Below are 14,724 nucleotides of genomic sequence, written 5' to 3'. Positions count from 1 at the left end.
TGTCATGAGTTCATACAGACCTGATTCATCTATATCAATGTGACCTCAGCTCTCTGGCTGCCAGCATCTGTTCATAAATTAAAGCATCGCTAATACATCACTGTCATTTGTCATAATACTCCATAGGTGTATTTTCTTCTCATTTCATATTTTATGCCATTTATCTGCCGCTCAGGGGTGGACAGTTACAAAGTACATTTACTTGAGTATATTTTTTGAGAATCTACTTTGAGTATTATTTTTTGGAAACTCCTGACTTTTACTCCTACACTTAAAGACAAATATTGTACTTTTGACTCTTACTCTTACTTTGAAGCAGAGCTTTTAGTCAGTGAATGAATTTTATTTTATTTTTAAAATGTGATAGACCATACACTGATCATCACAGGAGAAAAACCAATCACAGCCAACTCCTCCACTGTCAGTCATGTGTGAACCTGTCGACCTGAGACGATGGCGACGTTAGATAAAGATGAGGCAGAAGAAAAGACCAAAACAATCAAATGTCTGATCTGTTCATGTTCGAAGGTTTCGAAATAAAGAAAGATTAATTGCCTCCATATTGCCTTATTATCTCAGAATTCTGAGATTCTATTCTATTCTATTATCTCAGAATTCTGAGATAATAAGCAGAATTTTGAGATAATCATTTCCTTAACTGAAAAATGGAGCAGGATTTTTTTTTTTTTTTTTTTTAATCTTTCTCTAAAAGAAATCCTGTTTTTCTGAATTAATGAAATTATTATCTCATAATGATCTCATTAATTCAGAAAAACAGCTGAATCCCAGATGATTCTAGGATACATAAATCGTTAATTCAGAAAAACAGGATTTTTTTTTATTTGTTTTTTTTTTTGTTACTTTTTTCTGAATTAACGAGATAATTATCTATCTCAGAACTCTGAGAAAATTATTTCGTTAATTGTGAAAAACAGCAGATTTTTTTTCTTTAGTGAATGCTTTTCGTGCATCAGTTTAGTGATGTTTTCCCTTGTTGTTGTCCATGTTTTCGCTCCATCAGAAGCGTGTCTTCTGCGCACCGTGTCCTCTTTCCTAACGTCAACATGTGTGCGGGTTTGTATCACTTGGGGAAAATGGCACGCTCGCTTCCTTTACGGACGTCACTTCCGCCTCCTCCTTAGCAAAGCAAGATGGCGGCCGTCGTAGAGAGAGTTGATGGATGTGTTGGGTCCTTGGACTCAGACGCGGTGTCACCGAGACAGTCCACTCCTCCGCCGGACCAGCCGCACCAGAACAACCCGCTGTTAGGACTTCCTATCGTGGCCATTGAGACTATTCTCAATTTTCTGTCTTACGACGAAATCAGCCTGCTTCGCTCGGTAAGGAGAACAAAAACAAGTCAGCTACAAGGGGAACAAAGCTACTGCTAGCCAGATGCACTGTGAAATCTTTGCATACTACCTTTGTGAAATCTTGCTAGAAACAAGTGTCGGAGCAGTGTTAAACTGGAAGCCCGTGTCGAGTGTGTGTGCAGCGGTCTAATTGCAGCCGCGGCCCGCAGTGCTCATTGTGCTAATTAGCAGGACAGCCTAGCTGGGGGAGACAGCAGCACACGACACAGCACAAACACAGCAGCAGATACATGTAGAGGAGAGAGAGGATGAGCCGAGACTCTGGGTGTGTGGAACTCTTCTGCACTGCAGACACTGCTGGCCCTCTGGGAGATGTAATTCGGTGTGGTTAGCTGGAAATCATTCACTGCTCTGTTGGCACACTGGCTGTGCTTTTCACTGCAGCCCCTCCAGCACTCATGCACAGTGTAGAGGTTCTGTCAGGTCTTCACTTTGTTAAAGCAGTTATTTTCCCTGATTACAAATGTTCTGCAATGCAAACCTCTCAGCCTCAGCTTGTGCCTTTTCATGTAATCCTTGTTTTGCATGGGCTGATGAAGAGAAAATGGGCCCCAGGGCATAGACAAGAAACAGGAACCCCCCTCTCTACATGTTTGCATGTTTTTGCCTGGTGCTTTACACATTCATTTGTTTGAAGAAACGATTTTGCTCCTGCTGGAAATGAAGAATGGGATCGTTGTGAGCACAAGAGGGCACACCCTGTGCTGTGGTAATGGCTGTACTTTTAGTTATTGTGGTGGACAATGGCTGTTGCTATGGGTATAACATTAGCTGTGGCTGTAATTGAGACAGGCTGACTACTCTTTCAGATAGGGATGTCATGATACCCGACATTTGGTAGTTGGTACCAATACTAATGAAATTCCACAATTTTCAATTTCCAAGCTTGATACCACAGGAAAAAACAAATCAACTGCACAGGCTGCTGGACACACAGTGTGCCAATCATAGATGGTAAATAAAGAGTGGACATAGCCTCTGTGACATCATCCACAGGTTTCTGAAGAGCGGTTTAGAAGCTCAGAGTGAGCTGCTCAGAGTGAGCTGCTCTGCCATCGCCTTCTTGGAAGTGCCTGACTCCGCCCCTAACTCCCAGCTAATCCATAAATGGTCAAAGAGGTGGGCCATGTGTGGAGCTGAGACTTCGGTGTATGCTGGTTTGTGGCAAGCATATACTCTCGCACCTGCAACTCAAAGAGGCCACACCCTCAGTTATGCACAACTTTAAGCCTTAATAAAATGTAAACAGGTGAGTTATATAAACAGGTGTCATGAAGGAGGAAATTAGCTCTAGAGACCAAAACAGGTTTTGTACCAGGCTGTAAACATGTTTATTTCTGTTGTAAAGTTGGACATTTCAACATGGGAGTCTATGGGGACTGACTCACTGTTGGAGCCAGACTCTAGTGGTCGTTAGAGGAACTGCAGGTTTTAGGACTTCTTTGTTGGCTTCATCTGTCAGCTTCAGAGGCTGATGCTCGGTGCTAACACACACACAAGCAGTAGTTTAAATGTACCAACAAGATTACACAACAGTGGTGTGAAAATATTAACTTAGAAAGTCACACTAACATTGTGAGCACCCAGCTGTCTCTACGTTAGCCTAAACAAGCTAAAGTTGGCTTTTGTGAACGTTGTGTGTGCCTGTTACAGTTCACAAACAGTAACATTTCAGGACATGAAGTTGTTGACAACATGTTGTTAATATAAAGTGAACAACAGAAGGTTTAACTCTGTGTACAGATCTGGATGTCTGTCCTTGACTTTGAGCTGTTTCCTCCTTTCATTTGAAATGCTCTGTGGCACTGTTTGCATGCTTGTCCCTGATGGTCTGTGTTAAATGCAAAAAACTTTTCTTTTTTTCCCCCACAAGTCTTAGTGGACCTGTTGCTGCAGCCACACTTCCACATGTTGTTGTTTACTGTGCCTACCTTCCTCCTCTCTTTGATTTTGATGTAGAGTAGAACACCTGTAGTGTTATTATACTGCCCTAGTTTTACCAGATTTGAACCTGGTACTTCTTCAGGAAAAGGTATACCACAAAGCAGCCAGCAGCTAAAATCATAGTCATAATCAGAGTAACAGCAATGTTCATAGTTATATCCATGTCCATATTAACCACTTAGTAACAGTAATCAAACCTGTGACGATCAGCCTCATGACGGTAAAAGTGTAACAAAACTTATCTGGTACGTTTCATGCTATGAATTAAGTCACGTTCCAGTGCTAAACCTGCACTCATCTCCGCAGCCAGGTTACACACTCACCCTCTGCTCGCAGCCAGCGGCTATAGCTGCAGCTGAAGCTCGGCCCTGCTGGATGAAGAGGGGCTGCTCTGCCAGAGCAGATCCATACTGATGCTCCTATTCCCTGACATCATAGAAAGACCATAGCGTATGGTTCAAAACGTTAGAGGGAACCTGTGATTCAGGTTTTCACTGTTCTTAGTACGTGTCTTTACTGGTTTTAATGTAGGCTGACTGAAGCAAGAATGCACTGTGTTATGAGTGAAATGAGCTGAAGTCTCTGAGCAGCACCATGATCACAGCTGCTCCACTTCTCTACATGAGGAGGAAAGGAGCTTCAGTGCTTCCTATCTTATCTCCTTTAGCAGAGGAAACACTGGACCTTCCTTTAGGAAAGGAAAGGAGAAATGCTGTCCCACAATTCCTTGCTGCAGCAACATTTAAAGTGACACACCATTGTAGTTTCACCTTGGCAGACCCACATAAATGTAGAAACAACTGAGCAGCTGTTTTATGTTTGTGACTCGATCCAGAACTGATATGGATATAGATTTATCCTCTTTAAATCCAGTCAGGAGAAAAACTGCTCACTGCTCTGAAAAATGAATTTTCTCTACTTAACAAATACATAAAACAGTCAAAACTCATATAACCCACTTACTTTACTGTATGTACTATTTCTATTTAATTATTTTAATGGCTCAACTTTCTCTATTTGTATTTTTCTTTCATATTTTCTTATTTCAACATTTGAATCCTGTTTGTTTTGTGTCTGGTTAGTAAAGGAGGATTTATCGTCCATGTGTTAGAAATAAAGTTAGTTAAAAGTAAATCCTAGTGTAAGTGCAGTCAGATTGTTTTCCTAAGTCCTCATGAACTCTCCTTCACATCTGTCCTTGACTTCATGCCATTTCCCGTTGAGGAGACGTGGTTAGAGAGGAGGTTATTATGATTTTTTGAATTAAGCCAGACTCTTGTTCAGTGGCCCCCTGAGCACCTTCAGCCTATGGGCCTTTGCTTGGAAGGCATGAAACGTGAGACTTTTGCATCAATTTTTTAAAGTCACATAGAAGAAGAAAAGCTTTGAGAGATAGAGGTAATAACAAACCTCATTGAGTTTTTTGGACAGTTACATCTTTTATTTCTCTGGTGAACACTAAATTAGACTCAGCCATTACTTCTCAAACTGTCATTTGATCTAAACATATATGGTACGTGAGTGGATTGAGGAATGTACATGCGCCTTATGAAATGGTGTAACTTCCTAGTTCACTGTACACTGGAGGGAATAGCTTTGCAGTGGGATGTTAGAAGAGGCTGTTGGACATGTGAAAAGACCCGAGCATAATCATTAATGGCGAAGTGTTAATTGTAAAACTGATGAGACCTACAACTTGAGGCCAAGACCTTCCTGCTGAAGTGACCGTGAAAACTCCAGCAGCTCCAGAGGTTCTCTGTGGTGTGGAAGCAGAAGTTACCACAGAGTACCTCTTCTTCCCCTGTTTCCTCATGTCCATCTTTTCCAGGTGTGTAAGCGCATGGACATGATCTGCCAGCGGGTCCTGAATCAGGGCTTCCTGAAGGTGGAGCGGTACCACAGTCTGTGCCAGAGACAAGTCAAAGCCCAGCTGCCCAGGTCAGTGTGACACCAGCACAAACAAAAATCTGTTCAGCCACACACTGACATCACATGTATGTTTTTTCTTTATTAATAATCATAACATAAGACATACTAAACAAGCCACAAAAGAAGGAGCCTAACATAACAGTAACAAAGACAGCACCAGGGGTTACATACAAAGTTTGACACAATCAAATACAAACTGAAAGTGGTACAGTATAATAACATAATAAAAATGATATTGATATTTTATATTTGGAGCACAAAGGGAAAGTTTTACAGCTTTTCTATTACATGAGGTAGATAATGTTCTAATGTTTCACTCTGCTTTCTTCTTAAAGGTACAAAAAGAGCGTTTAGTTTTTAACACCACACATTTATCTCACATTTATGGATATAAAACTTGGCCAGTAATATGATGAAGTTACACAGGAAAAATTCTTTTTCTAGCTCTGTTGTGTAATTTGTGAAGCCAAACAATACGTCCTTTAAACAAAGTCCAAACGCATCATAGATAAAGTCCGAAATGAAGCGACAGCTGCCTTCAAATGTGATCACAAGTCCAAAACAGATGGAAGACAGTCTCTGGGTGCATGTTACAAAAAGTGCAGGTTACATCAATGTCCCTCTTGAATCTTCCTAAAAATGACTTGACAGGAGAACAACCATCTTAAAAGAAATCGCTTTAACTTTGTTAACATCAGGAATCTGTTAGGAAGAGTCCGTGTCTCGTCCCAGTCTGTGTCCTGAACAAGTCCATCCGAGTCACAGTTACATAAGGGACAGAGATACAGTTAGTTTGCAATAAGCTGCAGATATTCTATTGTTGTTACATTTACAGGAAGCAGGCATAGAACAGTTTTCCTGTAGGTGTGTGGACTGGATCAAGTGAAGGTGTCACATCAGAAGGTGGAAGAGGAGAACCCTTAGAGAGCATGATGACGCATGATGGAATGTCTTCAAAGACAATAGCAAATAGTTTGGGGATCACAGGGATCTTACAATGAGAAAGAAATACTTGGTAGTTGAAAAGCTTTACCCTCCTTATTGAAAAGTTGACTCACTGATGCAATACCATTGTTGAACCAAAATATCTACACACGTAATGTTTCTGAAGAGACAATGAACACTGGATTGGAGTAAATTTCTCAGTGTTAATTATGGGTCTGTGCACCCCTAATGGTCGGTGATGGTATTACAAGGGTCAGTGGAAGATTTTTGAAATAGGCAGATAATTAAAAAGATAAAAATGTACACTAATATATTTATTTCCTTATTATAATATTCATTATTAGATAACGACGAGGTAAGAAAACAATCCTCAAGTGAAGAACCACTCCTGTCTGGCTGCTTAGTTTATATTCCACTAAACTGACAATAGGGCTGTCGATGCTGTACAGTGTCACACACACGTGTCTGAACACGACTCTGCATCTCATGCACCGTGAAGTCCTCCATAATCTGCTCTACATCCAGCTTTTCGTCTAGTTCTCAGTCACAGTGGAAGGATCCACTCGGTATTTTAGCATTTAGCGTAAGCCAGACCCAGCGTGTACCTGTTGCTCACCAAACATGGTAGGCGTGTTTGGTTTGGGACACTTGCTGTGGTCGCCAGGCGGTGCATCAAATCAGCAGCTTGTTCTCCGCTGCAGCTGCTGATTTGACTCGTCATTAGTTGCGTTCTCACACAGAACTTCATGTGACTTTTGTTTGTACTCTGTAATGACTTTAAATGTAGTAAAGTGAAATAGTAGTTAATGCTCCAAAAAATACAAGCACACAAAACAGACTTTGTTACAGTAACAAACGGTAACAAACCCCTGAGTACTGTTTTCTAGAACTTAACTTACTTCAACATTGTCTTACATGCAACAGTATGAATTTGGCATTCACACATATACTGCTACATGTAGACTGTTATTCAGTTTTCTTCTTCTACTGTATCAGCTGAACACAGTGAGTCTCTCTGAGTGTGGATGAACACTCACTGTAGAGGTGTGATGTCAGACAATATTTTTCTGAAGCTTAGATTTAAAAAATGAGGTTTGTCTTATATTTCAGCAGCAGACAATAACATGTTCATTTATTACAACAGATATGCTTTTTTGAATAGAGAGAGTACCAGTGGAACTACAGTCTTTTACAGAGTTGCATTATGGGTTGTTTGTAGCCTTAATGGGGCTAGGCCAGCGAGTGCTGTCAAGCTGCTGTGAACGCGTTTTCACTCGTCATGAATTCATTTGATGCACGGCTGGCTTTACCTGTACATGCAGGGCAGCTGTGACCGGGGGGGGGGGGGGGGTAGCAATTTGATATCATCCATATTTGTTTTGTGACATTAATAATGTGCATGTTCATATCTAGATAAAGACATGATGATATATCGTTCAGCCCAATCTGCGACTCGCTTTGTATTTGTAGAACATGGACTCAGCTCTTTCCGCTGTGTCAAAGCTCAGGAACAAGATTCAGTTTGGTCATGAATGAAGTTACAATGCACAGTTAAGAATCATAGGAAACTTCACTTTGAATAAAAGTTCTCCTCACCTGTGCGTTTATCCCGACTCGTCTCCAGGCGGGAGTCGGAGAGGAGAAACCATTCCCTGGCCCGTCACGCTGACATCCTGGCTGCCGTGGAGACACGTCTCTCTCTGCTCAACATGACCTTCATGAAATATGTCGACTCCAACCTCTGCTGCTTCATCCCTGGAAAGGTGAGCTCACCTGACTGTGGTCCACCAACAGCCACAGTCAGTGCGGTTAGCAATGGAAGGTCCTCATTCTTTTCAGCTCAGAAGCAAACTCACATTAATCACAGTTTGAATTCATGCCATGATGTGGTGTTAGTTTCACTCATAGAGGTTGCCTGTTACCTAAGTCCTGGCCCTGTCTAGAGGACAGTAATTCTGTCCTGTGTAGGAGGAGGTGTCTGGAGGAAGAAGATCATATTTAACTAACGGATCCTTTAGTCATGATGGGAGGGGTCTCAAGTCAAGTATAAATGAGGATCTCCATATTGTTTTATTTGTTCAGAACAGTTTGAGTATTTAGTTGAATTTTTGGTAAGGAAGATGATGATCGCTGTCATAGCTTAGTTATGTATCTTTGTTAAATGTTAAGACAGAAATATTGAACAAAAACAAAATGTTGAAGTATTATTACATCCGTGTTAAGTGCACAAGACACAGTCATTTGAGTTATCACCAGTATCAGTGGAAACCAATGTCCATCTTTAGGTTAAACACAGGGGGAATAAGTAAGTCTGACTAATATATTTTTAAAGCTCATTTAAAAACAACAATAGCAAGAAATGACAAAACAACACAATAAAGACACAAAAACCAGTTTAAAAGCCAATAAAATGATAAAAGCAACTGTCACATTGAACTGAAAGCCTAAGAATACAGATGGGATTTAGAAACAGGCTGTGTAGGGGCCAGCCTAACATGTAGTGACAACTCATCATAAACAGCATGGCTGTAGTCAAGTAGGGACCAGATGAACGCAAGTACAACCCTTTGACAATCATGAAAGCATTAAAGGACTTGACCTTAGAGAAGAGCCTAAGCTAGAAAAATGTGTTTGTTCAATTTAAAATCACTGTTCATTACCCCAGATTACCCCCCCACATACCCCAGATTTCTTACAGTGAGTTTTACATATGGTTCCAGGGAACACAGGTCTAGCTCACAGGCCCCCCTGGGCCCAACTACCCAAGCTTTGATGTCCTTTAAACAATCCATCAGCGGTTTTAAAGAGTTAACAAGGTACATCTAAGTGTCATCTGCATAACCTTTGATACCAACACAAAGCTCCAGGTGAGAGATGAGCAGACTCTGGTCTACTGTGTCGAATACAGCTGTGAGATCTAAAAACATAGGAATGACACAGTCCCCGGAGTCAGTAGCTAATAAAAGATAGTCTAACAAAAGATTGTTCAAAACTTGCGTATTCAGTGCTGTGCAGGGCTTTAAGACCAAACTGTAGCAAATACCATGTAGGTTGAAAAAAGATTGCAATTGTATGAGTATGACATACTTGAAAATTATAGAAAAAAAACGAGAGTTTGGAAATTGTTGAGATTCATCCATTTTGGATTTTGTGATCAACGGCTGTTCTACTGCTGTTCATACTTATTTGGATGTTTTGAAGTTGTGTTGTTTATGTATCAAAGGTACATGAGGGGGAACAGTCCTTTAGCAAAGACAGGTTCACCTGAAGATGTGTCCTGAGGAAAGAATAACTCCTCCTTACAACAGTCTCAGCACTGTGGTGCTTTGCTTTTCATACATCTTCTTGCTGTCTCCACTGATTCTGTGCTAGCTGGTTTACATTTTAACACACATGTGTAACAGGGTTCATTCTGCTCCTGAATATACAGTTTACAACACCCCGTTAAAATCTCTTCAACGTGACAGTTCCAGTCTCTGCGTTGTGTAGAAGACCATGTTGAAGTAACAGTTGATCGGTCGACTCCAACGTCGATTCCTGACTTTCTTAGAACTTCAGGATGTGGGTGATTAAAAAGCAGGTCTCAATAGAAGAAAACCATCATGAAAATAAAAGAAAGACTAATGAGTGAACTGTAAATAAATAAATCATATGGCTGACGGTCGAACTCTAATCCGGATCAAAAATCTTTATTATAAATTATATAAAGACACAACTGATAAAAAATACACATAGATAATCACTCTGTAAGTCAATATAATCACTTTCTCTCTCAGATTAGATACATTAATATATTAATATTTACAGATCTTCATTTAACAGTCACACACTCACCTGGGGGATACAAGCCCGGCTCTGACCTCCTGTAATGGACTTTATATAGTTGTATTGTTACCTTGGTAACATAGCACCAAATATGAAATAGAAAATAACAAAATAAAAATATAAAATGACACAAATATGTAGCTACACTTTGCAACAAACAAACAAACAAAGATAAAATTACTGGCAAAATGTAATTCTATATCACAAGATTGTGCTATTAGATATAGCAACAAGTTAAAGCTCACATTATGTGTTTAATACAACATGCTAGAGACACATGTGACATATATTGACTCTAAGATAGACGAGTATGTGGCGTTTAAAACACCCAGCTGTTCAGCTGTTGGTACATTTCTTAGAATGGTTGTAGTAACTGGCCTCAGTTCTCAGACTTGGCCAGCAGAGGCCCCACTGAGATTCAGTGTTTCAGTCTTGTTTCTGTATCTGTAGTGTGTTTTTCTGGTTTGTATTTGCGGCGTCCTGATCATGTGTGTTGTGTGTTGTCAGGTGATCGATGAGATTTATCGCGTGCTGCGCTACGTGAACTCCACTCGAGCCCCGCAGCGAGCTCACGAGGTTCTGCAGGAGCTGAGGGACATCTCCTCCATGGCCATGGAGTACTTTGATGAGAAGATCGTCCCCATCCTGAAGAAGAAGCTGCCGGGGGCCGACCTGTCGGGCCGCCTCATTGGTTCTGCACCAGGTAACAGTCATCTCTCCCCGCTGTAATCAGTTCTGGATTTCCTTTCCTAAGAGGAAGAAACACCTTTAACTCTCTGTCCTTTCCCCTCAGTGGCAGGTCCGTCTACCTCCCTGACCACCATGTCCCTGCTGGCCAAGAACACGCCGTCACGCTCTGAGATGACCAAGGTGCAGCAGCAGGTGAAGGTGAACGGGGCGTCCATGACGGTGCTGCGGAGGGAGATGCAGGAAATTCGCGTGAAGCAGCTGGAGCAGCAGAAGCAGCTGCAGGACCAGGAGCAGAAGCTGCTGGAACAGACCCAGGTGATCGGTGAGCAGAACGCCCGCCTCGCAGAGCTGGAGCACAAGCTCCGCGAACTGATGGACAGTAGTGCTGCTGCTATGGGAGGACCCAGGCCCAGCACGGCTGTTCCCTCCACATCCAGCAGCGCTGCCGTGTCTTCCACTGTTGCCAGCACGTCTGGTACTGTGTTGGCAACCGGCAGCGTGGCCGCGGCCTCTATACCCATAGAGCCAGAGGGCGAGGGGGGGTCATCACTCAAACGCACCAGAAAGAGCCCAGACCTTCCACGACAGTCCAAACGGCTGCGCAGCAAGAAATAAGAGACTGAGTGTGTCATTTAGTTCAAGTTTTGTTTTTGGTTTCGGGGTCTGACTGATCACACCTTACCCACCCACCCCAACCCGCGTCACTTCCCACCAACACTTATACCCTGTGCTGTCTGTCAGAGGAGGCAGGAGTATCCCTGTAGGCTTTACCCCAAAATACACAAACTGCTCATGGTGTTGGATTGGACAATAGTGTTACATGGCTCACTGCTGTCCACAGGTGAAACACTGAGCCCACAGCATCATCAGGACTTTGCACAACGTTGACATGGTCAACATTTGTTTGTTACATACTGTTGAAGTCTTTTGTTATTCTATATTTTTCCTATTATTAACAGATCCCATGTAAACACCCAAACGTCTCAGCACTTTCTGCTCCGAGCCCATTGGTTCCTTCTGAAGATGTAAATCTTTAAAATGTGTAATTTGCTAAAACAGCTGCTCACTGTAGTTTTTATCGGACTATTTTAAGCAGTGGATTAATCTGTGTTTGGAGCTCCAGCAGGATAGTGTGTGTGAGACTGAGTCAAAATAAACTACAGTGTGTGTTCATGGTGATGAAGGAAGATGTCGCCCAGTGCAACAGTGAGACTCACTGATGTAGTTTTAATACTTTTTGGAAACAGTGGAGCTCTATGGCTCAGACACACACACACATATATATATATGTATATATATATATGTATGTGTGTGTGTGTGTATATGTATGTGTGTATATATATATATATATATATATATATACACACACACACATACATGGACACACAGTAGTTGTTGGTGGGATCAATTCATCGTTGGTTTGGGTTCTCACATGGGATTTGACGATAAGAAATAAAATATAGAATATCTCTGGACTCACAAAGCTGTGTAGACAGGTGGTCGGCCTTTTGCATCTTAGAAGTCTGTTTATTGAAGGTTGCATTAAAATGACTGTACAGCTTTTTAATGTAGATTCTTTTCTAAGAGGCTCACGTTTATGAATAGTTTGGTAGCAATTCAGATGGTTGGTGAATTTGGTTTACAAACGTCGCTCAAGTTCTTGTTTCTGAGATTTTATTTTGGAATCGTACAAAACTAAAAAGATATCACAGTAAAAATACAGAGCCATGACAGTTAAAAACGATCGAACCTAATTGAAGTTGCATGTTAGTGGTAATCAGTGACCACTTTCTAAATCCATAAACATTTATATCATTCACTTGCTTCCTACTAACTCGGCTATGTGCAATAAAAATCATCAAAAAAGTAATAAGTAATTTATATTCCTCGCCAGTAGCTTGGTTCTTTTCAGTCGCAGCTCAGATCTGTTCAGTCTGATCAGGTCTTGAATCTCCATAAACAGGAAGGACGGGGGGGAAAGGCCGTGCTCAGGTGTCTGTGTGGACGTTTAGAAAGGGGTTTCACCTCCACAGATGTTGTTGTCCTCTGGTTCTTAGAGATGCAGCGGCGATGAAGGAACCCACGGCTCCACAGTGGGGGAAAATCATTTCTTTAAAAGGTTTCCGGTGACAGCACCTGATGTTCATGCTTCACTCTCACATTAGAAGTTACTACATGTGCTTTGCTCAGGAGGACAGACAAACTATACAACTACTGTTTGGCATCTGTGCTTTAAGGATCATACCAGTGTTTTTATCTAGTTCGTCCCTCGTGCTACAAATAACGTGCAGGAAATGTCACTGTTTTCTGAACATGACGTTTCTACTTTGCAGGCAGCCGTTGATTTTTATTCATTCCTGTTGATTTCTGTTCATTTCAAAATTGCATCATGACTTTCTTTGATTTTCAAACTGTAAAAAACTTTGTCCTGTTTTCTCAATCGGACGAACTGTCCGTGCAGCTGCACAGTCGTGCTTCAATTTATAATTAACAAAATATATTTCCTCAAGGTCCACTCACAAGCCTTTTGTGGAGCTTTCAACCACATCCCACAGTCTTCATCCTTGGAAACAGTAGTTTGAAGGTTGTGAGTTAAGATGTTTTGTCAAATTGAAAATAGTTTGGCAAAATATTTTTTATTCAAAGTCGCTTCCTAGCCTTTTCTGACACTTTCAACCACATCTCACAGTCTTCATCGGTGCATGACATCTGAGCAACCTCTTCCACTGATGAAGACCTGCAGATGTTGAAAGCGCTGGTAAGTGCTTCTTCAATTCAGAGTATCTTGTCACATTGGAATTAGTAATTTGAAGACTGTAAGATGTGGTAGAAAGCTCTGGGGAAAAAAAGCTATTATGTGGACCTTGATTTATATTTTTTCTACCAAAATATTATTTCCAATTTCAAAACAGAATTATAACTCCTGGTCCACTTCCTGGATTTTTATCAGAGCTGTCAGCTGTATCTCACAGCCCAGATATCATGTCCAACAAACACCTGCTGGATTCAGACTGTTATTTGTAGTGAATCAGTGGAAAGGCAGAAAAACACTTGTGTGGTCCTTAGGTGAAAGTAGAAATGATGTAAATCTTTTTCAAGTATACTGTGTGTTGTACTGACATTTAAAGGGGCTGTTCTCTTCCTCTCTGGTGCCACGCTGATAGTTCTGTTGTTTCTCGTCCATGTTTAGTGATATCTGTCTCAGACTTCCGCCTCGCTGAAAGGCGTGAGTCTACGTGCATGGATCAATGCTGCCGGAGGGAAGAGAGGAAAATATATTGAAGTGGTGTCATTGTTTAAAAGAAATCTTTCTGTTGTAACACCAACATTGAAAGTGAAGTTTAGACTCGGCCCCGCTGTGATCAGTGTAAGGGAACCACCTGAACTTGTGGCTGGTTTGCAGTGACAGTAGTGGTTTGCTGTTAGAGAAGCATCGTCTCAGCTCCTGTGCAGCGGCGCTCTGTCCCTCTCCTGTACAAACCCGTCTCTTTCCCGCCTTGTGAGGCTAGGTTAGCTGTGAGCCCATATTGTGGCTGCACTTTTCCTTTCTTCATTTGAAGCTTTTTCCGTTGATGATGACCTGAACCACTCATGATATGAACTTTGGGGAAAGAAACTTTGGAAATTGCAGTTCACATCTTGGTGAACACTAGGGTGTACTATAATGACACTGGGCAGCAAAACACAAGAAGATGTAATCTAGTGGCTTAATTTGAGACTGCGTCTCAGTTTAGAAAACTGTACTGTAATCTTCATGTACTTTAAAGTGTAGATTGTGAATTATTTCATGTATGTATACCAAGAAAACTATCTTCTGAGTTGGCCAACTTGGGGTTAACTGTATGGTTTTGTTGCACACATTACTGTTACAAATGTACAAATCAAACCTATTAAAACTCAACTTATCCACAAATGTATGTTCACACCTGTTACAAGCTTGTTCTGCATCTGAATCACTTCATGGGTTCTTTTATTCTGTACTTTAAACTTTAAAGGGTCACTCCAGTGTGTCAGTTTT

At 41.3% G+C, this 14,724-nt stretch overlaps 1 protein-coding gene across 1 annotated transcript; it reads left to right on the top strand.

Moving 5' to 3' along the window:
• The first annotated feature begins 1,073 nt into the window (after positions 1–1,073).
• fbxo28 (F-box protein 28) lies at positions 1,074–14,623 on the top strand. The gene is made up of 5 exons (XM_056395877.1): positions 1,074–1,340; positions 5,146–5,255; positions 7,816–7,954; positions 10,524–10,719; positions 10,810–14,623. The coding sequence occupies exons 1-5, from the start codon at positions 1,152–1,154 to the stop codon at positions 11,319–11,321; spliced, it is 1,146 nt and encodes a 381-aa protein (XP_056251852.1). The 5' UTR covers positions 1,074–1,151; the 3' UTR covers positions 11,322–14,623.
• Positions 14,624–14,724: the final 101 nt, after the last annotated feature.

Source organism: Seriola aureovittata, chromosome 14 (genome assembly GCF_021018895.1).
Source record: "Seriola aureovittata isolate HTS-2021-v1 ecotype China chromosome 14, ASM2101889v1, whole genome shotgun sequence".
Taxonomy (NCBI): Eukaryota; Metazoa; Chordata; class Actinopteri; order Carangiformes; family Carangidae; genus Seriola; species Seriola aureovittata.
The sequence above is the reverse complement of the archived record's forward strand: the minus strand, read 5'-3'. Positions and strand labels throughout refer to the sequence as shown.

Excerpts from the sequence above, each read along its gene's own strand:
- fbxo28 (XM_056395877.1), top strand. The coding sequence starts at position 1,152 with ATGGCGGCCGTCGTAGAGAGAGTTGATGGATGTGTTGGGTCCTTGGAC. Across the intron at positions 7,955-10,523 it reads GCTGCTTCATCCCTGGAAAG|GTGATCGATGAGATTTATCG; the intron begins GTGAGCTCACCT and ends GTGTGTTGTCAG. Across the intron at positions 10,720-10,809 it reads CCTCATTGGTTCTGCACCAG|TGGCAGGTCCGTCTACCTCC; the intron begins GTAACAGTCATC and ends CTTTCCCCTCAG.